This window comes from Sprattus sprattus, assembly GCF_963457725.1.
Source record: "Sprattus sprattus genome assembly, chromosome: 8".
Lineage (NCBI taxonomy): Eukaryota > Metazoa > Chordata > Actinopteri > Clupeiformes > Clupeidae > Sprattus > Sprattus sprattus.
In genome coordinates, this window is record NC_137927.1 from 12,309,793 (window position 1) to 12,333,493 (window position 23,701).

General features: G+C 47.8%; 1 protein-coding gene across 4 annotated transcripts in view; it reads left to right on the forward strand.

Annotated features, from left to right (window-relative positions):
- Positions 1–1,894: 1,894 nt before the first annotated feature.
- The window catches only part of fto (FTO alpha-ketoglutarate dependent dioxygenase), a gene marked incomplete at its 5' end in the record, with an annotated part of 128,297 nt that continues 106,490 nt past the window's right edge, over positions 1,895–23,701 (forward strand). The window contains 2 exons of one of the 4 annotated variants that reach the window (XM_080843011.1): positions 1,895–1,963; positions 23,659–23,701. The exon at positions 23,659–23,701 is cut by the window's right edge and continues 35 nt beyond it. In XM_080843011.1, the coding sequence (XP_080699137.1) occupies positions 1,922–1,963; positions 23,659–23,701 (85 nt within the window). Of the gene's footprint in view, positions 1,964–3,052; positions 3,098–23,658 lie in introns of those variants that run through there. The other 3 variants (XM_080843012.1, XM_080843009.1, XM_080843010.1) reach the window with 3 other exon arrangements.

Consider the following 23,701-nt stretch of genomic DNA (forward strand, 5'->3'; position numbering starts at 1 on the left):
CGAAGATAGGGTTTGGGGGAGTAGTGGGGTGCAGCTCTGTTTCCAATATGGACCATACACAATATGTGTCTGTCCTCCTTTAATGTGCTGCGCTATATTTCTGACACAGTGCTCTCTTCACCTTTGATTTCTGACCAGCTTTTTAAATAGGCTCATTATAACACAGGGAAAAAAAAGAAGCCTTGTCAGATGGTCATCCGGAACTGAGGCAATGCACTGTAACAGAAACCATCCCTGTGATAAAATGAAAACAGCACAGTGATCAGAAAGAAACTTTCATTGTCTGATGTTTTCTCATTTTATTTTGTTATAATTTTGCCACATTTTAAACCCCTTTTCAACATGGAAAAGTGGCATATTTAGTGAAACTCTAGTCCCTCTGGCAAAGTTCAGTTTCTGACAGATGTCACATATCGACAAAGATGATATATAGGTATAGTTAAGCTTGCTAATATGTTAAGATGATGAAATGACACATCTGTAGTTACAAGCTTGAACTTGTCTTGAAAAAAATATATATAATCATCAAACAATTTCCTTCCGATTAGCTTACAAAATATCCCTGTATGCCCATATGTTTGTGTTCTTATATGCATGTGGATCTACTTTGGCACAGGTACTTTTCAAGCAGATATTTTACTCCTAAGCACAAAGGGAAGAGAGGAAATGTAGGTTATAAATAGGAATCAAAAGAAACCCTTCTGTTTATTGCAACAGGATGCCAGAGACACTGAAATCTTTGAACGTATGAGAGCTTTGAGCTTTTTACAAGACAGGTGAAAAGAACACGTGTGTTCAATCACTGTACCCGGCTTGCTTGGGTCAGCTCTACCATAAAAGAAAAGAGATTACAAAGGGAACTAATGAAGACACTGATCAAAGTCTGTAATGGTAATACATAGCAGGTGTTTCAAACCTTGCAAAGCCTTTTACCCCCAGTGGGGCCTGGGCTTATGTCTTTCAGGCACGTCTTTTTGTCTTCAGCTGAAATGAATAACGTACAGAGCAGTTTTCAACACAATTCAAAATGTGTTATGAGGTATTCTGGTGACCTTCAGAGAGAGGGCATTCCATACATGTGATGCACAAATGCTCCCTACATATTCTTTCACAGTTCGTGGTGTTGGTTGTAAAAGAACATCTTGGTTTTGGACGCCCACCTTTAGCTGTAAAGCACCTGGGCTTTAGACAAAAAAGTTGAAAGACATTTGGCACAATTCATTTTTGGAACATGTTCAAAGCATGGTTGCTATTTTTTTTACACAAGTTGCAATGTGCTGTTTCTGATTTACCCTATCCAAGGATGCTACAGAACATGTTCAAAGGGAACCCAGATCTGTTTTTTTTCCTTCTTAAAAAATAAATAAAATAAAAATCATATATATATATATATATATAATCTTCAGTGATAAAACAAATCAGATTTAAAATAGACTATATAACAATAGTCTCGGCTTTATCCTCAGTGTAATGTAAAAACATATTCTTTTAGTCAACTTTTCTACATCAACATTAAGCTACATTTAGTTTTCGATCAAAGTAGACATTGCCCTTCCATGCACTCAACCTACGGCTGACTGACAGCTCTACTTTTCGCGTGGGCATACAGCGTTGCATACGAGTTGTACATTTAAAGATTTCCGGTGTAAGTGAAGTTACTGACTGACCTGGAAGCAGCTGTGTTTGCGGGAATTGTAGTTTTATTTGGTAGGTAACGTGGAATAGGCTCAAACATACATCCAATATACATTCAAAACATGATAAATACCATTGGCAGTAATCATAAGCAATATATCTGTTCTGTATTTAAATCGGATATGCATTGGTTATTTCAACTTATAGGACGTCACCGAAAGGAAAACTACAAATCCCAAGACCGTCCTTGGTGAAAGCGAGGCTGTGTAAACACTATTCCAGGAACATGAAAAGATCGGATGACAGTGAGAGGGAGAAGAGAAGAAAGGTATCGCTTGTAGTTTTCTCCCAGTTCGCTGAGCATTACATGAAGTTATGCAATTGTTTAAAAAATGTTTTAAACTTTCCAGACTGGTGTTGCATGTATTATTACGTTGTCTAGAAGGCAGTGTAAGTTACCGTATCCAACACATGGTCGTGTTTCGCCTTGTTACCGCTCTTTATTATTTTCTCCCCTTTTATTTTATCCAGACTGCTAATAGAAGCGTATCTGTACGTTTTGTTTTGACGCTGCAGTTTCAGTTCGGATGGCAGTATTGTTTAATTGTTTGACTATTCGTCTGAGGGTGTCAGTGCGTCCATTAGGCATCCGGTGTTGTCAGTAAATAAATGGTTATTATGAGAAATCCGCTATCCCACCTGTTCACGTAACACAGCACAGGCATCATTACAGGGGAGAATGTGCTGCTGTAATCTTTCTATGCCTTAAGTAGACATATTATTAAGAGTCACTGACCAGTAGTGTTCACGAAAAGACCAGTCCAATACAAATTACATTAGCAAAGATTAGACCGCTATAGTTCATCTGAGGTCACTCTGCTGCTGTGCTGCTGCAGTACTGAACTTCCGGTTGTTGGTGTAGGTTAGTATGGATGATGTCACAACCTACCAAACAGTCTATGCAAAGTAAAGCCCACGTAGCAGCATCAACCTTATCCCATTTTAAATATCGCTTAGTAGCAGTAGCAGCAGTAGTAGTAGTAGCAGCAGCAGCAGCAGCAGCAGCAGGCCTGGTTGAACACTTAAGCAACTCTGCTGTGGAGTGTTTTTAATATCTATTTTCAGCTATGATGACCACCATCTATATTTAAGCCACTCCTCTGTAAAGCACACATCGATGCTGTATTTGCGTTGTGCGGAGCACAGTCCCACACTGCTGTGATCTACAGCCACTGATATGGGTGGTTGGCATGTTAACAAGGAGGCTAAATGTTGCTAGCACAGTTGTTATGGCAGTTGCTGGTTGAGGTTCATACACTGCCTAGCCCTGTACCTGCTGGCCTCATTAGACTCATCCTCCTAAACCTCACTCATCCCTGTAAACCTCTCTCCCAATCTGTGTCATGGCAACAGTGAAAGCTACCGTGTGAGAGGCACAGTGGAACCTGCACCTATAGACATGGTAGGTGGGCCTGCTGGCAAGGAAGCTAACCAATGGGTGCTTTTGATCACAAGATCTCCATAACAACAGTAGTGCTATATAAGCTTTACAGATAGCTACTACATCATCAAATGTGACATGTCTGTCTCGGCTAACATTTCATATGTTGGAAGATTTTCCCTTTCAGAATCAAACTGCCATTATTTCCATTCTTTGCATCATCTTTAAAAAACCAAAACGTTTGTTTTATTCAGTGAAATTATTTGTGTGACGATTCATACTCAATCTTAGACTTGACAGACCAGGGAGGCCTGTGGTTGTCTTTTAGTCACATGTATCAGGGTCTGCTTTAGGTACAGTTGTCTCGGAGGCATTATGTAGGCCTGTTGTCAGATGGTGTGGTTTTTGAGTGTGAAAGCAGCAAGACAGACAGAACTGACAGAGAGATGAATGCTGTGGTTCTAGTGTGCAGAGCATCCCGCTTTCTCTCTCTCTCTCTCTCTCTCGCGCACACACACACACACACACACACACTGACTTGGCTGCTGCCTGCAATGGCACATGTGTTTGGATCATGTCTGACAGCACAGAAACTATGTAGAACGTGGTTCCTCCTGTTTATGAAAGCGGCCATGGCGACCATATGAGCCGCATTGAGAGAACTCATTCCAGCTGGCCCTCGGGCGGGCCGAGTCTAATGATTCCTCTTCCCCTTTCAGACAAATAAAAGGATGAACAAGGGGGATTGTGATGGCAAAATGGCTGGAAAACCGCAGAACAGCCGAATTAGCAGACCCCCATATTTATCCCAGTGGCTCGTTATAGTAATGCCAGGGTCTACTTTATCATAATAAGTAATAACTGGAATATGGCTGCAGTCTTGTTGGCCGAACATGTTTGCAGTTATGCTCAATCATTTGGACGTATGGTGATGTGTCCTCTTATGTGTCACTTTAACAAATGTAAGCTATTTGTCTTTTAAAGCCTTCAAAAATATGTAGACCTGCTTTAGAATTTCCCTTCCCCTTTTACTGCCATGTGTTGGGCATGTGCGAACTGAAGAAAAAAAAAGCATTCAAGATGTCTGTTTTGTGTGCTAACGGGGATAACATTGGCCAGTAATTGTCTATACCAAATTGGAAGCACATTACGAAGCTAGCAGCTTCTGAGTAATGCACAAAAAAATTCTAGGTGCTAATAAACTGTAAGCGGGCTATCTACCTTTGCAGCCTATCTTCAAGATTATCTTCAACTGTACGGTAGTCTGGGTTAGCAGTAGCAAGGCTAATGCACACGTAAAGGGATTGTGGGACAATAAAACTCTTGTAATATAAAAGTATTGTTTGGTCAAATTGGTTTCAGCTCACTGCTCCGGGTTAGTGTAACTTCACTTCACTGTGTGTGTTCACTGGGTGCTGTGTGTGTCACTACCCTGGATGGGTAAAATGCAGAGGTGGATTTCAGAGTGTGTGTGTCTACACCACCTCTGCCATAGAGTCACTTACTTCACTTTCACTTTTTTCACTTTTCACACCTCAGATGAGTAAAGCTCTTTGCTGACATGAAGATTGTTGTCCAGTGGTGCAGTGTGTAGCCGATAAAAAAGATCATCTGATAGGAAAAAAAAGAGATGAAGGGAATCTATCAGAAACGGCAGCATAAGTAATGATCACATAGTGTGAGCAGATGTTTGGAGGCTCTCCCTGCACCCAGGACATCAGTCAGATGGGCCTCATTGGGTCTTTCTGTTTGTGTGTTAGGTAGAGCAAGCTGTTTGGGGTATTTAATTTCTAAACACTCATTAAAATGGTTTGTGTTTCCCTTGGCAATTCTGTTAAATTAACAACTAGCCGGGTAAAAGCTGATTATGTGGCCACACATTTAGACTTGGTTAATCAATTCCCCCACACCCCTGCCCCTATACTTACACACACACACACACACATACACACACACACACACAAAATGTTACCCGGTGAATTAGTGTAAAGGTAACGATTTATGACGACTAATGCCGACACGCTGTCATGTCGTGGCTGATGTTTTAGCAGGAGGTGGTGTCAATTTCCTCTGAATCAGCAGTTTTTTTCCCCCTTCACACCTCCAGCCTTTTCTTTCACTCCCAGGTTCCTCTGCATGTTTCCCACCTCTATTAATGAGCCAATAATTGAGAAATAGTGGCAGTTCCTGACATAAAACATGCGTAAAGAATACATAAGGGGGAGAAACATACAAGCCACCGCAGAGACAGATTTACATCCAGGCGTCCAGGTAAAGAGCAGGGAGGGGAAAAGCACAGCATGGAGCTCTAGACTTCATCAGACCCCCACCGCCCTGGCAGAGAGAGAGAGAGGGGGGGGGGGTGGGGGGAAGAGGGGGAGAGAGGGAAAAAGAAACAGAACAGGGGCCAGAGAAATACTGCTCTGGCTGATAATGATACCATTACACTAATGGAGCCAGCAAATGAAGGAGAACCCAGACACCCTGCTTTATTACCAGAGGGGACCATTTCCTCGCTGCATTCCTAATGGCCTGGGCCCATAGTATTGATCAGCCCATCAGGCCGCTAATCCTGGCCTGAATTACTTATCGCCGGCCCGGGACGTCGAAGTCGATGTTGCCACCGCCCCAAGTCCTAGGTCCACGCTCCTGCTCTTGCCACAGGGGGCCAAGGGAGACCTCCGGATCACCCCACCCCAGCCCACCTCCTGCTTAGGCCCTGCTGATTTAGGGCCGAGATGGGACGGCGTCCAGGAGGTCTTTCTGGATGGGTGGATGGATTTACTGTAAACAAGACTGTTGGGCACCTATTGTTTTTTTTTAGCAGATGGGAGGGAGGGTGCGTGCGTGTGTGTGCTGGGGGCGAGGGCCTGAGTGTTGTATTAAGTAAATGTAAGGCCCTTACATTTAATTAAGGATGAGGGAATTATCAGGTTCCTCCCTCTCTTTATAGTGCTCGTTGGGCACCATAGACAGAGGATATGTAGAGTGATGGCCGCTGTAATTGAGCTGTGCTTTAAATAAGACAAGGAAGCTTCATCTCACTCTATCTCCAGCATTTTTACGACAGCCCCGCACCCTCTGGGCTGCCTCATCAGTGAAACACTATGCTGTCCTGGCGGTTGACATAGCACTGCCTGAACTCAGGTCATGCCTCACAGTCACAGTCTGAATGTACACGTGTTTGACTATTGGTTGTTTTGCTGTGACTACAGGTAAAATGACAATAATTGAGAGGCTTTGTCACACACACACAGACACACACACAAACCAAACATGTGAGTTGTGTGCTTTCCTTATGTATTCCTTATGCATGTGATTGAAATCTAGGAGAGAGATAGATTAAAGGACAGAAGTCAGTGACACACACACCCACACAGACACAGACGCTGACGCACACATGCACACACAGACAAACACACAGACACGCACGCAAGCACGCACGCACGCACGCACACACGCACACACAGTAAAAGTGACAGATATAGTCCATGTTTATAGAAGGAGCCTGACCCGGTATGTGTGTAGCCCCACGGTACAGACCTCCACCACATTTACACCGAGCAGTGTGACAGAAGCCTGGCCTGGCCTATGTACCAAATGAATGTTTAATTGATGTGGTAGATGAGTCGTAGTTAAGGGGGCAGGGGGCCATCATGTCCACGGCCCCCGCTGCACCCTCGGCCATCTATTTCCCCACAACCTCCCTCCCCCTTGACATACCTGCCATCTCATCACCTCTGCTAATCAAAGAGTTTACCTTAAGGGAGGCATTTGCCCCCCCCCCCCCCCCCCCATCCCCCACCAACACATACACCCATCACCTCATCTCCTACTGTGGCCAAGACCATAAAGATGACTATAGATATACCCCCCCCCCCCTCTTGAGCAAGGGGAGGCCATGGCAGGGAAACTAGGTATTGATTTGGATATTTAGTCATTGCTCTTGGCGTCGCCATCAATATTGTGCAAGCGTTGGCGCGTGCCGTGCTTGACCCCGGTCCCGGCCCTCTGTTTTCCGTTCCCATTGGAGTTCGGTGATATAGTATGCGGAAAAGTAAATCAATGAATGCATATGAAGAGTGTGTATATGTATGTGTGTGTGTGTGTGTGTGTGTGTGTGTGTGTGTGTGTGTGTGTGTGTGTGTGTATTTTCTGGTAATATAGCGCGACCCCCTAAGGCCTCTGGTGCATTGATTTGATGTGGGGACAGGCTTTGATTAGTCTGTTGTGAGGGTTTCCGTCCTCTGTCATCTGCTCAGAAAACCGTACATGCTGTGAACTCTGGTCTGCATGTGTGTCTGTGTTTTGTTGTGTATGTGTGTGCGGACACGTTTATAGTTGTGTGTGTGTGTGTGTGTGTGTGTGTTCAATGCCCATCTGAAATACAAGTCCATCTTATCTTATTGCCAAGAAAATGACCTGTTATTTAGTCTTATAGACTTAATCAATATTTCATCACTTAATTAATGTCTTGTGTGCTAATTTTATGCTTGGGCATTTAATTACCAAGGTTCAGCTGTGGCACGAGATCTACTGCGAGCAACTTGAGCCGCTTCAGACGCACAGAGAGCACTTATCTGTACTTCTGTTAAACAGGTTTCCCATATCACAGTAGTGAAGGGGGGCACCAGGCCCATGTTAGGTTTTCCTTTATGTGGAGGTGGTGCTGAATGGAGGGCCTTTCTTATTTTCACCCTGTTTCACGGCACCCCACATTTAATGTTTGGCTTTTTAGGGCCGCTTCATGTCGGCATTTGGTTTGCATCTGTAAGGATATCAACTTTTATGGCTTCTGCAGTCTGATCTCAGGTCAGGCTTCTACCGCTGTGTGTGCGCCTGGTTCCCATGTCCGCGTGCAAAAGCATCTGTCATCTGTCCACGGTGCCGCTCAGAAACAAAAGCGTTGTTGAGGGTGAGGTGGGGGGCATGAGTTGGTGCGTGCGTGTGTGCGTGCGTGTGTGCGTGCGTGGGTTGATTAGACTTTGGGGTATTTCGTCAGTGGATTCCTCTGAGCTGATTAGGGAGTTTCTCTGTCATATGTTTTGTATAAAGCCTGATGGGGCTCTGTGAGTGCATGAGTGGGGCTCCCTTTAGTTTTTTCCCCTTCTCATGGAGAGGGTTGATAATGTTTTTTTTTTTTTTTTGCCAACCTGTCATTTCCAGCTATCTGGTGTGTGTGTGTGTGTGTCTGTGTCTGTGCGTGTGTGTGGGTGTGTGTGTGTGTGTCGGTGTGTGTGTGGGTGTGTGTGCGTGAGTAGGACTTTCACTGATGTCAGCTTATTCATGAACACGCAGGAAGGCCCCCCCCATGACATGGATCATCTTAAGCGGCCGAGCAGATCGCCTGTCACGAGCAGTGAGTTAGCAGTGTGAGTGACCTGCTCTCTCCGAGTTCATCTGTCAGCCAGTGGCCTATCGCCGGTGATATACATGGAATAATCAATCCGATCAATAGGGCCGTGGTGGCAGCGTGGAGGGGTCCTGAATAAACATGGGACTGACCCAGCCGCCCTCAGACAGCCAGCCCAGCCCGGCCCAGCCCAGCGCCTCAGGGGGATTCATTAGCCTCTCCAGGCTAAGATCCCAGGCAGATCATTAGTCCCTCTTTTGAATGTGTTTTGTTTGGTGTAGTCTGCTAGTCTGCCCCTCTCTATCTTCCTCCCTCTGTTTCTCTCTCTCTCTCCCTCCCTCTTTTTTTCCCCTCTTTTCTGTAGTGTGTGCAGTCTTTTTGGTTTCTTCTGGGAATAGTAGGATGGAATTGTCCTCAGCACTCTGTGTCTTTGGGGGCTCCTCATTAGTTTGATGGACTCTCAGCTGACAGTCCTCAGTCTGTTAGCAAGACAGACTTTGTTAGCCAGGTTGATCACATTAAGTCAAAACATTACTGTTGCATGACAAAGGAGCGTGGCTACTCTCTGCTAGTCAGATCTGGACCCACTCACCCATTCTGTTATTTTTGAAGGTGTTGAGGCAGGATATGTGGACATTAGGCCTTAGCGTAAGTGGTGGTAACACGAACGTTCCAATGAATTCAGTTCACCACATTTGCACACTTTTGGCTATGAAAGGATGTGTTAAACCCCACTAACCGTACAAAAACAAAGTAGCCTTCGAGAGGAAATCAGGTGAAAAAAAAATTAAAAGCATTTGTAGCCATTTGTGGCCAGGTGTTTAATGTGTAATGGTACGTGGAAACATTTATTGGGTTTTCCTCGGCTTCCAGGAGGGACCCAATCCAGTAGCGAGTTTTTTTTCTTCTCCTTCTCTCCGTTTTTTTAGCACCTGTGCTATTCATCGGCGAGCGCTGTTTCACTGCTGTTTATTTGTGAACTTATTTTCTTTTGTAATGGCTCACCTTTCCTGTAAAAGAGGGGGAACTACCTTGTGTTGAGCCGCTGCCCAACATCTGGCATTCATTGAAGGTCCAAAGCCCTCAGTCACAAAAAAGCTACAGGGGGCCATTTTCACAAGCGCCAGTAAATGGTACCTGTTAATTTGTACATCATAAGCTAATTCTATAAATAAGTGCCATGGAAGTGTGTGTGTCTGTGTGTCTGTGTGTGTCTTTGTGCCTCTGTGTGTGTGTGTGTGTGTGTGTGTGTGTGTGTGTGTGTGTGTGTGTGTGTGTGTGTACCTGGCTTGTACACCGGTGCCCGCGGCAGACTGAACTGCGTGCCCACATCGCCTGGAAGCAGCCCTGGCACCAGGTGCCAGCTGGAGGCCTTGGTCCCACGCAGCCTCGTGCCAACCTGGAGGAAAAGCCCTGGATGGCATCCTCCACCTGCGCTGGGAAGAGCAGCTAGAAAAAAGCCCCACACCGCCGCCAAAGAACCCCCCCCCCCCCACCCTCACGTCCACCCCTCCGCCTTTTTTATCTCTCCATCACTCATTTTGATTGATGTCAATGGAAATTACAGCTGATGAGAAATTCAGAAATTCGACGGCCAGACTCGGCTGTATGATTTCACACCACTGGTCTGGTTTGTGTGCTGTGTTTGGGGGCTAGGTGGAGGGCCTGTGGTACAGGAGCTGTTTCCTTTGTGTCAGGTATCCAGCCTCTCAAGCATTTCTTCTATATTTTTGTGGTTGGTGGAAAGGGGGAGGGGGGGTGGTTTTGGTTATGCTCATGAGCTTTAACTGGGGGGTTTTGCATATGCCATGTCTGCCGTTGGCACCGGGCACCTCCGACAGTTTGACTGGCATGCTGTCAGCCGTTGGCGTAGCGGCGTAGCACTGCAAAAGCAGGGCTGCTGTTTGGAGCAGCACTGAGATAGGAGGTGTGTGTGTGAGTGTGTGCGTGTGTGTGTATGTGTGTGTCGCGGGGAGTAGTTGGTGTGTGTGAGCTCGGCGTGTTCTCCTGAGCGAGCACTGGTGCATGACAGTTGCCTTTCATTGCTGTCTCCTCTGCTCTTAACCTCTGACCAGCCCTGCTCTCTCTCCTCCCTGCCCCCCACCCCACCCCACCCTACCCGACCCTTCCCCTCGCCTCCTCAGCGCGGCTGTGAATGACGGACTGTGGGGCGGCGGCATGCTTGTCATGATCCCACTGTCAGGGGCAGCCCGCCAGCCGCCCTCAACCCCTCTTTGTTCAACAGTCCGTTATGCCATCTACCGCCGCTGTCAACCACATGATCAAACGTGCATAAAGAAGGAACTCGCTTTCCCTCCCTCTCTCTCTCTCTCTCTCTCCCCCCCATCATAATATAGGCAGATTTTCTCCTCCCTCCTCTTCTCTCTCTCCCTCCTTCCCTCCCTCTCCCCTCCTCTGTGTGTCTGTTTTGTGCTCTGTTTATTCAGATGAGTTCAACTGGGAGGGCAGCAGGTCAGATCCGGTTGCCACAGTGAGAAAGGATCTTGGAGATGTGTGTGTGTTGTTTCCCGTGCGCGTGAAGACGAGACGAGATGAGATGAGGGGGCCAAAGAGATGGGGAGCAGGAGCAGTCCCATCATGCTTTGCTCTGGGATGGGAGGCGGCATGTCAGGCCTGTCTGGCAGAGCCTGCCAGGACCGGAAGGGGTGGGGGGCACACTAGAGGGGGTCAGCTGTCAGCCCCTGTGTCGATGGTGGCCTGCTCCTGTAATGTAGGGGCGACCAGAGGGCAGTCACTGTCATTTGTAGAAGGCCTGCTCAAACGGAGGAGTCAAACGTGTGCGCTGTTTTTTTTTTTTTTTTCCAAGAAGTGACTCTGAAGTCAAACTGCATTGTTAAAGCACCGGTGGACTTTCTGTAACCTGCTGTTTGCCTCAAAACCTTTCGGTAATTAATGTGTTTTATAACTTAATTTTAGGGCCTTTTGTTATGGTGTTGCCTATTGTCCACATATTTGATGAAAATAAATTATTTTGGGCTGGCCACTGTGGAGGTTTGTGTTTTTTTTTTATATTTATTTCATTGAAAGGCCTTAATCAAAGCTATTTTTACATTCCATACACACGAAGAATCCACAGCCATGTCGTAAAGTCCTAGAATTCTCTAGTGCGGTTATCAACTGAAGCGTTAAAGCACTATGTGACATAATAACCCCAGTAACAGCACCCCCCCCTTCAAAAGTGGGCCAGTTTTAAAGCCATTGTCACCGCACTGGATGGCACTCTGCTGTCCTAACGCAGGCAAAACCCGTTGTCTTCACACACACACACACGCGTGTTAAAGGAAGCGAGCGCTGACAGGCGCACGTGTCGGCACTGAGTGACGGCGCGGACGGATTGCGTTAATCTAAGCAAGCCCAGCGACAGTGGTGGTAGCTGCCACGCCGTCCCCTAACTCTTGAGGAACAGACAGCTACTGTCGAGTTATCGCTGTTTGTAAGTCCCTCCACTGTGCTGCAGGATGACAATGGGGATTACTGCCAAGGTTCTTTAAACAGTTTTTTTTTTATTTTGGAAGTGGGAGGGTGGATAGTGTGGAGTGGTTTTGTGGTGGGGTCGGTGGATGGGGGGGGGGGTAGTGGCGTCTTATCTGCGTCTACAGCATGCCTCCTCAGCCACATTTTCTTGACTGTCAATTAAAGAGGGGATCATTAACTTCAAGGGTATAAATGTTCTAACACTGGTATTACGATGGGAAGCTAAGTCGCTGACAGATGTTCTAAGTTTAATTCTCGACTTGTTTTTTTTTTTGTCCTTTAATTAATTTATGTATCGTCTTTTTCTCTCGTTTTCCCCCCCTCTCTCCTTCCCCCCACCCCACCACCAGTCTCCCATTCACGATAATCTCGGTTGCCATGGTACTAGCAAAAAGAAGATTCCCGCTTGTCACTCCAGTCTCTTCTTCTGGAGGTTCAATCGGCTAATGTATTCAATATCAACATAAGTGAAAGGTAAACAGGATCTAATTGAGCGTGTGTTCCTCACTGAGCTCTCGCCGCTGTCTTGTTTGTTAGCCTGAAGGATTTTGACAGTATGGAGGGGAACAGACACACACAGCCAGCTTCTCTGATTCACTGCTTGAAAGAGGACCTGAACTACTTCAACACACAAAAAAATAAAGAAAGCCTTTTTAAAAAAATAAAAAAATAAAGGAAACCTTATGTCTTTTCAAAGTTCTTTTTTTTTTCTCCGCTGCGTCTTCAAAAAGAATAAACTGCAGTACTCTCTGCTGTGTGATATTTGATTGCCAGTCTCCGCAGTTCAGGTGCAGGGGAGAGGGGCTGCTTGCCCCAGTGAAATAGTGCTCTGTGTGTGTCTGTGTGTGCGCGTGTGACTGTGAAAGATATCAGAGGCCTTGAGCTCTCTGTTTGGAGAAGCTGTGTGTATGGGCAGCGGATAGAATGAGTGAATGAGAGAGAGAGAGAGAGAGAGAGAGAGACTGCTAATGGGCAAACTCCTTCCATCTCCGCTTCCCTATCCCTGTGACAACTCCCTTTCCTTTGTTCTCTCTCTCTCTCCCTCCCTCCCTTTCTCTCTCGCCTTCTCTCTCTCCCAGGCCCACTCTCTGCCGGGGATTTGTGACAAGTTTTTGTGGGATGATCAAACGCGGCGGTGGCACCTGATTAGGATGTAGCGTGTGTTTACAGATGCGTTCGCCCAAGAACCCCCCCCCCCCCCCCCCCCCCCGACAACAGAGGGAGACGTCAGCCCCCCCCAACCACCCTGTCACCCCCCCGACTAATTAAATTTGCACCTGGGATGCCAGCTGTGTCGGCCTCGAGAGGACTGATATTTATTTATGTCATTCCATACATACTTACGCTGACATTTATGGGGGCTGACCGTTGCCAGGGCATCAAACCTTTTTTTGTGTGTGTGTGTGTGTGCGTGTGTTAGTGCGTGCATGTGTGTGTGTTTTTTCCCCCAGTAGCCATAGTTATGAGGGTTGCCATGGTTATGGGAGGGGAAACAAACCCAGGGCCTGTGAAGTCCAGGTCAGGGCAGAGGTTTGTTGACTTGCGCCTGTCATGTGTGTTCAGATGAGCCCGAGACAAGCGGAGGTCACAGAGGTGGTCTCTCAAGTGTGAACTCGATTCCTTGTACCAGTGCTTTATTTCATCTTTCGTGACAGGTGTTACTGTTAGGAGAACATATTTTTAGGCTGACATTTTTGGGGTATTGTAGGCCGAAGTGTTCAGACCTAAGTGTTGAGGTCCATAGGCACAGTGTGTGGCTACCTTTTTTGTTATCTGTAGTCCTTGTGTAAACACTGGAGGAGGTTAATTTATGTTATGTTGGTTTTAGGTTAACTGTCATTTGGCCCCTTTGAGGATCAATCATTGGCTGGGTGTATTACTCATCTGAGGCGTATTATCATTAATCTCAGTGTGTGAGCTGTTTCTCGTTGTGAGATATGTAGGCCCTGGTTGCAGCGTATGGGCTTTCCTTGTGTATGCGCTTGTGTGTGTGTGTGTGTGTGTGTGACGAGTTGTGTGCGTTGGGTGTAGCCTCTGTGAGTGGGACATCACTCACCCGGCTGTACGCCACGGTGCTGTAATTTGTGGCTCGTCCTCCTCACCCTGCTGGTTCCCAACAGCAACCCCCCCCCCCTCCCCCCCAGCCCAAGTTTCAAATTGACCGGGCCCGACCGCTGGTCATGCTGTATTACATAGGTTAGATGAAGTAATTATTTCTAGGCCACTGACTACAAGCAAGATTAATAGTTTTTGAAACGGGCGTAATGGAGGCCTGACCCGCCGTGACATAAGCATTATTTCAGGCTCACCTCGCCTTGCATCTGGCTCACCTCTGGGGCACTGGCAGTCGTGATTTACACCTCCAGCACAGGCCAGGAAGAATGGAAGAAGACGGGTGGGGGGGGGGGGGGGGGGGGGGGGGTGTGGTGGAGGAGTGGAGGGATGGAGGGATGAAGGAGCAGCACTCTCTCTCCCTCAGATCCATCTCCATCAGAGAACACACCATGCTGAAAAAGAGAGAGAGGGATGAAAGAGCGGGAGAGAGAGGGCTTCCTCGTTTCTTCATTTGTCTGTGTTGGTCTTTTAATAGAGTGTCAGGGCGCGCTGTAGGCCCCCACAAGATGGGCTTGTAGTGGTTGTTTTCCTCGGGTTACTCAGGTGAACCAGTATTGGGCTTGTACCTCTCCATTCTTGAGAAGTGAAAGGGCCCGCTTTGACATGGTAGACCTGGTGAACTGCACTAGACCTATCCTTCCTGCTTAATTCTTTTTCTCTTCCTTTTGTTACTTCCTTAGTCCTTCCTTCTTTATTTATTTTTTTGGTCCCTTGGCCCTGCCTTCAACCCTCAGAGGGCTGCAGTATCACACACATGCATTGTGTAGTACTGGAGCACTGTAGGCTCGCGCACAGAGGGTTGTTCCCTCTCTAACCCCCCTAGTGGACCTTGGCTGGGCTCAGCTCGGTTCGGCTCTGCCTCCTAGAAGGGCCAGTGGAGAGCCAGGCTGGTGGACCGGTCCCACGCTGCCCTAGCTGGCGTCCATGGGCCCTGCTCTTTTGGCTCTGCCCCTCTTGCACCCTCTTCTATCCTTTTGTCTCCGTATCTTCTCTCTCTCTTTCACTCTCTCTCTGTCTCTCTCTCCCTCTCCTTCCCCCCTCCTCTCTCCCCATACTCCAACTCCAGCACAGAGTAGAAAGTAGGAGTAGAAAACCACAAAGAACTGGGAAGCTGTCACTAGGTGGCACTTGGACATCATAATATTGGTTATACAACCTGTCTCTCTCTCCCTCCCTTTCTCTCCCCTCTCCTTCCTTCCAATACTCTCTCTCTCTCTTTCTTTCTCTCCCCCCCCCCCCCCTCTCCTATGGGGCTAAGTACACAGTAGATGTCAGGGTTTTGTATTTTATAGGGAAAGGGCTCAGTGTAATACACTCACCTCCGGTCCCCCCACCACCACCACCACCCCCTCCACCAGCTGTTAAACGCCCCCGAGTGCGACCTCGGCTGGCTCCGCCTTGTTAAGTCTTCTGATTGGGTGTAATAATTAGCAGAATGAGCAGTAACCACAGAGATTTCGCCATACTCCCCCACATCCACTTCTCCTCTTCATCCTCCTCCTCCTACCGCCACCACCAGGAAGCTGCCCACGCGTTGTACGTGACCAAATCGGCGCTCTGTCCCTCTGCAGGTTTTTTTGGGTGCCGGCCCAGTGTGCATTGCAGCGGCGCAGCCGGAATTCTTCTCGCCGGCTTCACATTAACCTTCCCCTTCTCCTCTCGGAGAGAGTGTGCAGTCAAGTCGCCGCGCCGCTGCCAATTACATTTTCAAATGGGTGGGTGTGCGAAACCTCGGCACTGTTAATCTGTCACCGCTCAGGCTACTGGGAGTAAAAAAAAAAAAGACTTGCAAAGAGGATTAAGTTATTCAGTTCCTGGTAGAATATTTCTCTTTTGTTCGGAATGACTGAAAGAAAAATAAATAAAGAAAAAAGGGTGGTGGTAGATTGGTGTGTTGAAGAGAAGAGAAGCAGATTCCTTCTGCAATGTTTTTTTTTTGGAGGGGGTGGGGGAGATTGGGTGGGGGACTGGGTGGGGGATTTGACTAATGCCATTTAGGACAAGCTCTGGGTTCCTGGAATTGGGATGGAAATCATATAAACATCCACAAACGATTTCTGACCGGCAGTCTGCGCCTTAGATTAGGAAGATGAGACCAAAGCACCATGTTGTTGGAAAGGAACTGTGAAAGCTCTTCACCTATTGATCCTGTCTGTCTTGTTTTGGACAAATATGCTTAATACCACACATCCATAGTAATCAAATTTATGATCTGACACATACAGCGCATATACATTTGATGTAGCAGGTATATGTTATTTACTTCAGTTCTCCCACCCTCTTATAAGGCCTTAACAAGCAGAGAGTGCCGTCTGGTCTGTTGTGGACACTCTCTATGGAAAAGTAAAGATGTATTGTAGGGCATGTAACAGTACTCCTGAATTGGAAGTACACACACATACACTTTTTGAACAGTGTTCCACAGAGGGAGGGAGGGCGAGAGAGAGAGAGAGAGAGCAAGAGAGAGAGGGAGAGAAGGGTAGCATACACAGCAAAATAGATAAATAAAATAGAACTGCTGTGCAGCAGATATGTCCACCTGCCTAAGTGTTATTGAATTGCTTGTTGCTTGTTTTTTTTCTTCCTCAAACACACCCCGGTCTGTGAAAACAAAATGGTCAGGTATGGCTGGGACCTCAGCCACCTCCACCCCAATGCATCTCCACCCCCCACCCCATCCCCATGTTCCAGCTGCGTGGCCTTAAGAGCGTGACAGCTTCTGGACCTGAAATTTAACGCTCGGCCTGCATATTGATCTGCCGCGCTGCTCTGATGGTGGTTGGAGCAGGAGCAGGGGTGAATAGTAGTACGGACGGAGGAGGAGGAGGAGGAGGTGGTGGTGGTTATGTTGGGCCTGGGAGTGCCAGTCCTCACCCCCACCTCCTCTCCACGCTCCCTGTCATCCCCACCGGCCCTGGGTCTGTCCTTGACACCACCCATGGGACCAACCTGGAGGACACCAATGCTTCCTGCCCTAGCTGGCTCGGCTGTGGTGCACTGAGCTGGGCAGAGCGGTGGGCTGGGACTGAGACTGGGGCTTGGGCCAGGGCTGACGTTGGCCTCCCCTTGGAGTGCCTGCACTTTGCACAGGGATATTGATTTTTTTTGTGTGGAGGGGGTGTGTGTGTGTTTGGGGGGGGAGCAGAGAGGGCAGCAGGCCTGCTGCTGTTAGCTGGGGAAGAGCTCTCAGGAGGCAGTGACTTCTCCTTGACTGCGCTCCAGGACGCTAGGAACGGCTCCACTCCACACCCCCCTGTACCCGCACGCCTGCGCCCCTGCGCCCTTGCGCCCCTGCCTCTCACCTCCACCAAAAAACTGCTAATCACAGTCTTTCAATCAACACCCTCCCTCCACCCGTCTCACTCGCTCGCTCTCTCTCTCTCTCTCTCTCTCTCTCTCTGTCTCTCACACTTTCACAACAAATCGGCCGGTGTCCGGATGCCTCGGGGACACTGTGTCAGTGTTAAAACACTTTATTCCAAGCGTAAAATGGCTGACCTCATAAAAACAAGCCAGGCTCTCATGTTGTAATTTGAAGGTGAAAAGTAAAAAGCCCTCTCTCTTTATCGACATAATCCTAATGGAAATGTTATAGCACACTCACAAGAAAATAACAATTAAAGAGAGAAGAAAAAGTCTCACACCCAAGCGATTTTTATTTATTAATTTACTGGGAGAGGTGGAAAACCGACGTGCCGTTATTTTTCAGGAGCCATTTTGACTTTGCCCTTTCTTTTCTCCTTTCCCCCCCCCCCCCCCTCTCCCCCACCCCTTCAATGGAGCTGACACGCTAAAGGTCACAGAAACATCTTTTTCTGCTTTGAGGTGTGGATGAGTGTGAAATAGATGTCGACACCACGGACACACTGAAAAGCACTTAAAGGGCCGTGCCTCCGATGTGCCAACCTGTCAGTACAGTCTCTCTCTTTTTCTTTCTCTCTGTCTCTGTCTCTCAGTGTCTCCTTACCCCCAGGTGCATTTGTAAATACTTTTGGATGATTGATCTGGAAAATCTCGGCCTTTCGCTCTCTTTCACTTTGGTCGACGGGGTTACACCTGCTGATGTCCGTTAAAAGAAAGTGTATTTTACGAGTGTGTGTGAGTGCAGGTTTCAGTGTGTGTGTGCTAGTTTGCATGAAAGAGAGATCAGAGGAGAGAATTGAGACATGTAGGTGTGCACTGACAAAGTGACCTGCCATGTCAGGTGGGTGTGGGGTGACTTTGTCATTCTCCTACTTTGAGATGTTTCTTGTGGTGGTGTCAGGCCATGTGCCTGTTCCTGTGTTGTTGCTAAGCTACGTGCCATGTGTATGTCTGTCATAGTCCTTGTGTGTGTGTGTGTGTGTGTTTGCATGATGCTCTGTAATTATGGAGAGTGTTATTGTGTGTGTGTGTGTGTATTTGCATGTTGCTATGTTGTGTAACTATGAGCACTGTGTCCGAATGTCTGTGTGTATGTGTGGCTACGTGTATGTGTGTGTTTGTTGCTAATGTGTGGGACTAATTAATGATTCATGGCAGGGTTCCTGCAGTGCCTGTAATGTGATTAGAGCAGCTCTCCGAACAGGCCATGACAGGTCTTCAGTGCGCTAGCCCTTGAAATTACAGACCACATGTTCCCATAGATGGATGGATGCTTTTTAATATTAATGATCCCACCTTCCCCTGACCTGCTGTTAAGTGAAATGAACAATGTCCCCCTTCAGACAGCAACAACAATTAGACAGGGAGCACAAGCCGTCCGGCCATTTTTCATCACCTGTGTGTGTGTGTTTGTGTGTGTGTGTGTGTGTTTCTGTGTGTGAGAGGTGGGTGAGGTTGGGTTTCTGGCTTATTCGGTTTGTGTCTCTCTTTCTGTGTGTGTGTGTGTGTGTGTGTGTGTGTGTGTGTGAGGATGATTGAGTCTGCATACTCCAACACCCCTGTCAAACAGCTTTTCAGCACCCAAACTATAAGAAATAATAGAAACATATCTAAACAGCAAAGTTTAAGTATCACTTGCCCCCATTCACAATAAGGGCAAGCCCTGCAGAGAAGTCTTCACTTAACATCTCCACAACCTCTCCCCTGACTCTCTCTCTCTCTCTCTCCCTCCTTCTGTCCGTTCAGCCTTCTGTTGTTTTATTAATCACCATGCTGACTGGCGGACAGCCACCCACGCCACTGCTCTCACCTTCGTTAAGGTAAAGTCAGGCCGTTCTCACAGGCCTGTAAATATGCACAGCCAGGCCCCTGGCTCTTCTCCTTGTGAGCGGGGTTACATATTACATTTCATTTACTGCAGCCTGGCCTCTCCCAAGTCAGTGCTCCTCGCCGCTCCTCGCTGCTCCTTGCCCCTCTTCCCCCCCCGTCCTGTCACTTATTCATCCGGAGCTTCTGAGAACTGCAGGCAGCTGATGGGGAATCCAGGACAACAGTTAGTCATTGGTGAAGTTCCTCTCACGCCTCAGCCAGAGTTGTTGGCCAGCGGCGTGATATTAAAGCTCCTGAAATGTGTTTGGCTTGGCATGTTAAACTGTTACTGCACGTATCGCCTCACTAGAGTTGAAAGCACAAGGGCAACTTTTGATAGATTGCATACATTTGCATAAAAATACCACTCCTTTTTTTGAGGCTGAGGTATCCCTGTTAGATGTTGCGTTCGAGTGTCCGCATGTGGGTGCGCATGTGAGTGTGTGTGTGTGTGTGTGTGTGTGTGTGTGTGTGTGTGTGTGTGTGTGTGTGTGTGTGTGTGTGTGTGTGTGTGTGTGTGTGTGTGTGTGTGTGTGTGTGTGTGTGTGTGTGTGTGTGTGTGTGTGTGTGTGTGTGTGTGTGTGGGGGGGTTGTGCTTGTTTGAGCCTCTGTCGCATTTGGAGTGGGAGCTGGCCAGTTGATGTGTCCTAACACCCGGGTGCTGTGTTCTCTCGCCGGGCCTCGAGCCGCACACAGGCATGCCCTGAGCATGAGGTACGTGCTGCAAGCATCCTTGGCTGTTTGCTCAGGTGTGTGAGTCTTATCCGCAAAAGCCACCCCCTCACCCACTTACACACACACACACATACATTTACACTCTCACACGTACGTGGAGATCGCTCACATAGACGCACTGTACACATGCACATGCATACACATTCACACACATTCACACACTTGCACTGTGTCTCACTCACATAAAAGGATACATGGAAACACACGCACGCACACACACACACACACACACACACTCGGCCATTCCCTCTACCTTCCTGCCTCTTAGTCAGGCCACACTCTCCTCTCACATTCTGCTGCCTGGTGCCAAATGAGAGACGGCGGAAGCGCATTTGATGTGGCCCTGTAGTTCGTCCTGTTTGAGTCGGAGTGTACAGGAGACTTGTCAAAGCGTTTGATTCACCGTACTCCCCCCCCCCACCGATCCCACCTCCACCACCGTCCTCTCACTCGCTGCGGGCCGAGGAGGGTTCGAGGAGGTCTCGTTTCAGAAGCAGGTGTCACACAAGTACCAGTAGTTTGCTCTCCAAACAGCCGGCTCTGTTACGCATCTGCTCCTCAATGCGTCATTCTCCACGTCTCTCCCTTCAGCCATCTTTCTTTGCACCCTCAGTATCTTCCAGGCTCTAGGCGCTTGTGTCATACTGTCTTGTTTATCTGTGATGGAGGACATTCTGAAAGATTTCCTGAAAATGACATGGTCTGCTTTCACAAAAAGGGAATAATGCAGCAAGTATCCAGACCAACACAGACATATCCATTTGGATTCGACAAATCCATATAACATTGAGTTTACAGTTCCCCCTTAAAGACAGGGTTCATTATACCTATGTTTTAGTTTGGAGATAAAAATCAGCCTCCAGTCATTCCTGCAGCTGTTTATTGTAAGGGTGTTGGCTCTCTGCTTTTTATTTTTATTGGTGTAATTCACACTTTTTACAAAGGGTGGGTCAGTAGGCAGAGGGCTGAGCCTCAACACAGAGCCACCCAGGAGCTCCGCGCCTTTACACCCCTGCTTGATTTGAGTTATGATGACCTAAGGGCCTAACATCAATCAGCTACGGGGCAGCTCATAAAGTGCCACAGAAAAAGACCTTCTGATTGATACTCTTATTGACACAGACCCACTTAAGCATTATTATATCCAGTGTGCTATTTGTGATAAACCATCTGCTAGACCACATAATCCAGTCAGTAGTCAACACTGAAAGATTTAAAAAAGGAAAGAAAAGGACATCATCAACAACAACAACAGCAGGGACAAATAACTGGGGAAGCCTGGCACGAATAGAGACAAACGTGTGTTCTTATTCCGATGACAAATCCTGTTATTTTTGCCATGTGGAAAAGCAAGCTGTGTGTGTGTGTGTGTGTGTGTGTGTGTGTCTTTTCGCTCTTGTTGTTTTGCTCTTAGCGGCTGCCTGTGATACTGGTGCGGCCCATCTGCCGAGTGGAGCCGGGCTTGTCTCCAGTTTTTTAGTGGAATTTCTGAGCGACTTGATGTATTTGACATGTGTGTGACAGGCTGCGGGTGTGGAACAGCAGCAGTGTGCCTGCCTGAGCTCACTGCACTATCTGGCCCAGCTGTGTGTGTATGTGTGTGTGTGTGTGTGTGTGTGTGTGTGTGTGTGTGTGTGTGTGTACATCAGAGCAGCTGAGCATGCATCGTCAGAGAGAACCAACTAGCAGTCTCACACAGGCTACACACACACAGGCTATACACACACATAGGTACAGACGCACACACACAGACAAACATGTATGCAGAGGGAGAGACACTCTTTCACACATAAACACAAACAAGCTCAGAAAACCACACAGACACACACACTCACACACTATTTAAATCAACAGTGCTATCCACCATCCCCCCTCCCCCCCTTCGGTCACTCACACACTCACTCAGTCACACACACACACACACACACACACACACACACACACACACACACATATACACACACACACACACACACACACACACACACACACACACACTCATTCACACACACAAATTCACTCTTTCCTTCTCTGGTATAATATCCTGAGTGTCTGTCTTGAGCCGGAATCTGACACCAGCGATGAGTGTGTGTCAGGCTGTCAGGTTTTCCTTGCCGTCTTCCTCTTGGCCCCTGTGCGAGGCGACCGGCCATGAATACTGCATGTTGTTTTGTTTTGTAGATTTCAGCTGTCTGCCGAGCTCATTCCTGCTCGCACAGGGCCCAGACATAAAAGGGCCCCTCGTGCTCGGGCCCCAACTGGAAGCAGGTGGTGCTTTATCTCACTGCTTACTGAAGCCTCTCGGCCCCCTGAACGTAGTCGCACAACTATTAGAATAATTCACAAACACGTCCCATACGTGTCCTTTACTCTTGAACGAGGACGTGCTCTCTTCTGCCTGCCCCTCGCCAGAAGTGCCCCCTTTAATGTTATTAACAGGACATTTTATTTTGCTCTAAAAGTCAGGACATATTTTGGCCGTGCTCTCAAACGTCCCCCCCCCCCCCCCAAGCCCCCGTCCCGCTCCCCTTGTCTTTTCGTAAAATGAAACAGTCCCCACATGAGATCTCTGGCATTATTAGCCCGTGCAGAAACGTGAGACGTGCGTAGTAAATGTCGGGGAATATATACGAGGCCAGAGCAGGCCTGAGCGGCCCAGAGAAGGGAAAGGGGATTCGGCATGAGGGGACCAGCGGCGGCCCTGTTCCCCCTGCCCATCTGGGGGTTGGTTGGAGCGGTGAGGGGTGGGGGGGTGTGGGGGTAGGAGTGGACGAGGGGTGGCTAGGGGCTGGACGGGGTCACCGCTGCTGTTCCCCCCTCCCCACCCTTCTCTAAGCGTCTACCCCACCATCCACCACTCCTTCCTCCACAGTCCATGGTCTCCACACCTGTAGAGAATGAATAAAAGGACGGATGCAGACTCTAAGGGGGGGTGGGGGGCATAGAGGGGTCGTAAGGAGGGCTGGTGCTCACTTGTGAAATTTATTTGGGTATCGGCGTTTTACACTGGTTGCCGTTGGATTTACTGGTCGGGCTGGAATGTGGCCCAATGAAAGGCGCTTTGATCCATCCAGCAGGTTGTGTTTTACTGGAGGGGCTAAGTACGACACAGGGCATTTTTTATAAGGTTGTGAGGAGCCCTCGCCACAGACTCCAGAAATCATAAAAATCTAAGGCCACAATGAAGAGGGCCTTGGATTGCCAGCTTTTACCAAATATCTAAAAATGTGCCAGGCCTAATCTTCAAATACCCATTGATTGCACTTCAATATGATATTTTACCAACAGAAATGCAAATTCCTCAAATTGTATACATTGCCCAATACCCTCTTCTGCATGAAAGTTAAGTTTTGGTATAGCCTTTGTTTGATGTAGAAGCTTGAAGTGACTAGTTCATGCACGGCATCCAGTACTCAAATGATCTCGAACTAATGACCCTTTAGCACTTTCCTAACATAATAAAACATTCTGGACAGACTGGGACAAAATTACCTCAGTTTACCTTAGTGTATTAACAGACAAACCCATATGTGTTTAATTAGCCTAGTATTGTTATCAACTGAGACTGTGTGGTCTGACAGTGCTGTTTGTATTCTCTTCTCTCTCTTCTCTCTCTCTCTCTCTCCTCTATCTGTCTCTCGCTCCTCCACAGAGGCGTAAGCTCCTTCAGGAGCTGGGGGACCAGAGGATCCCCT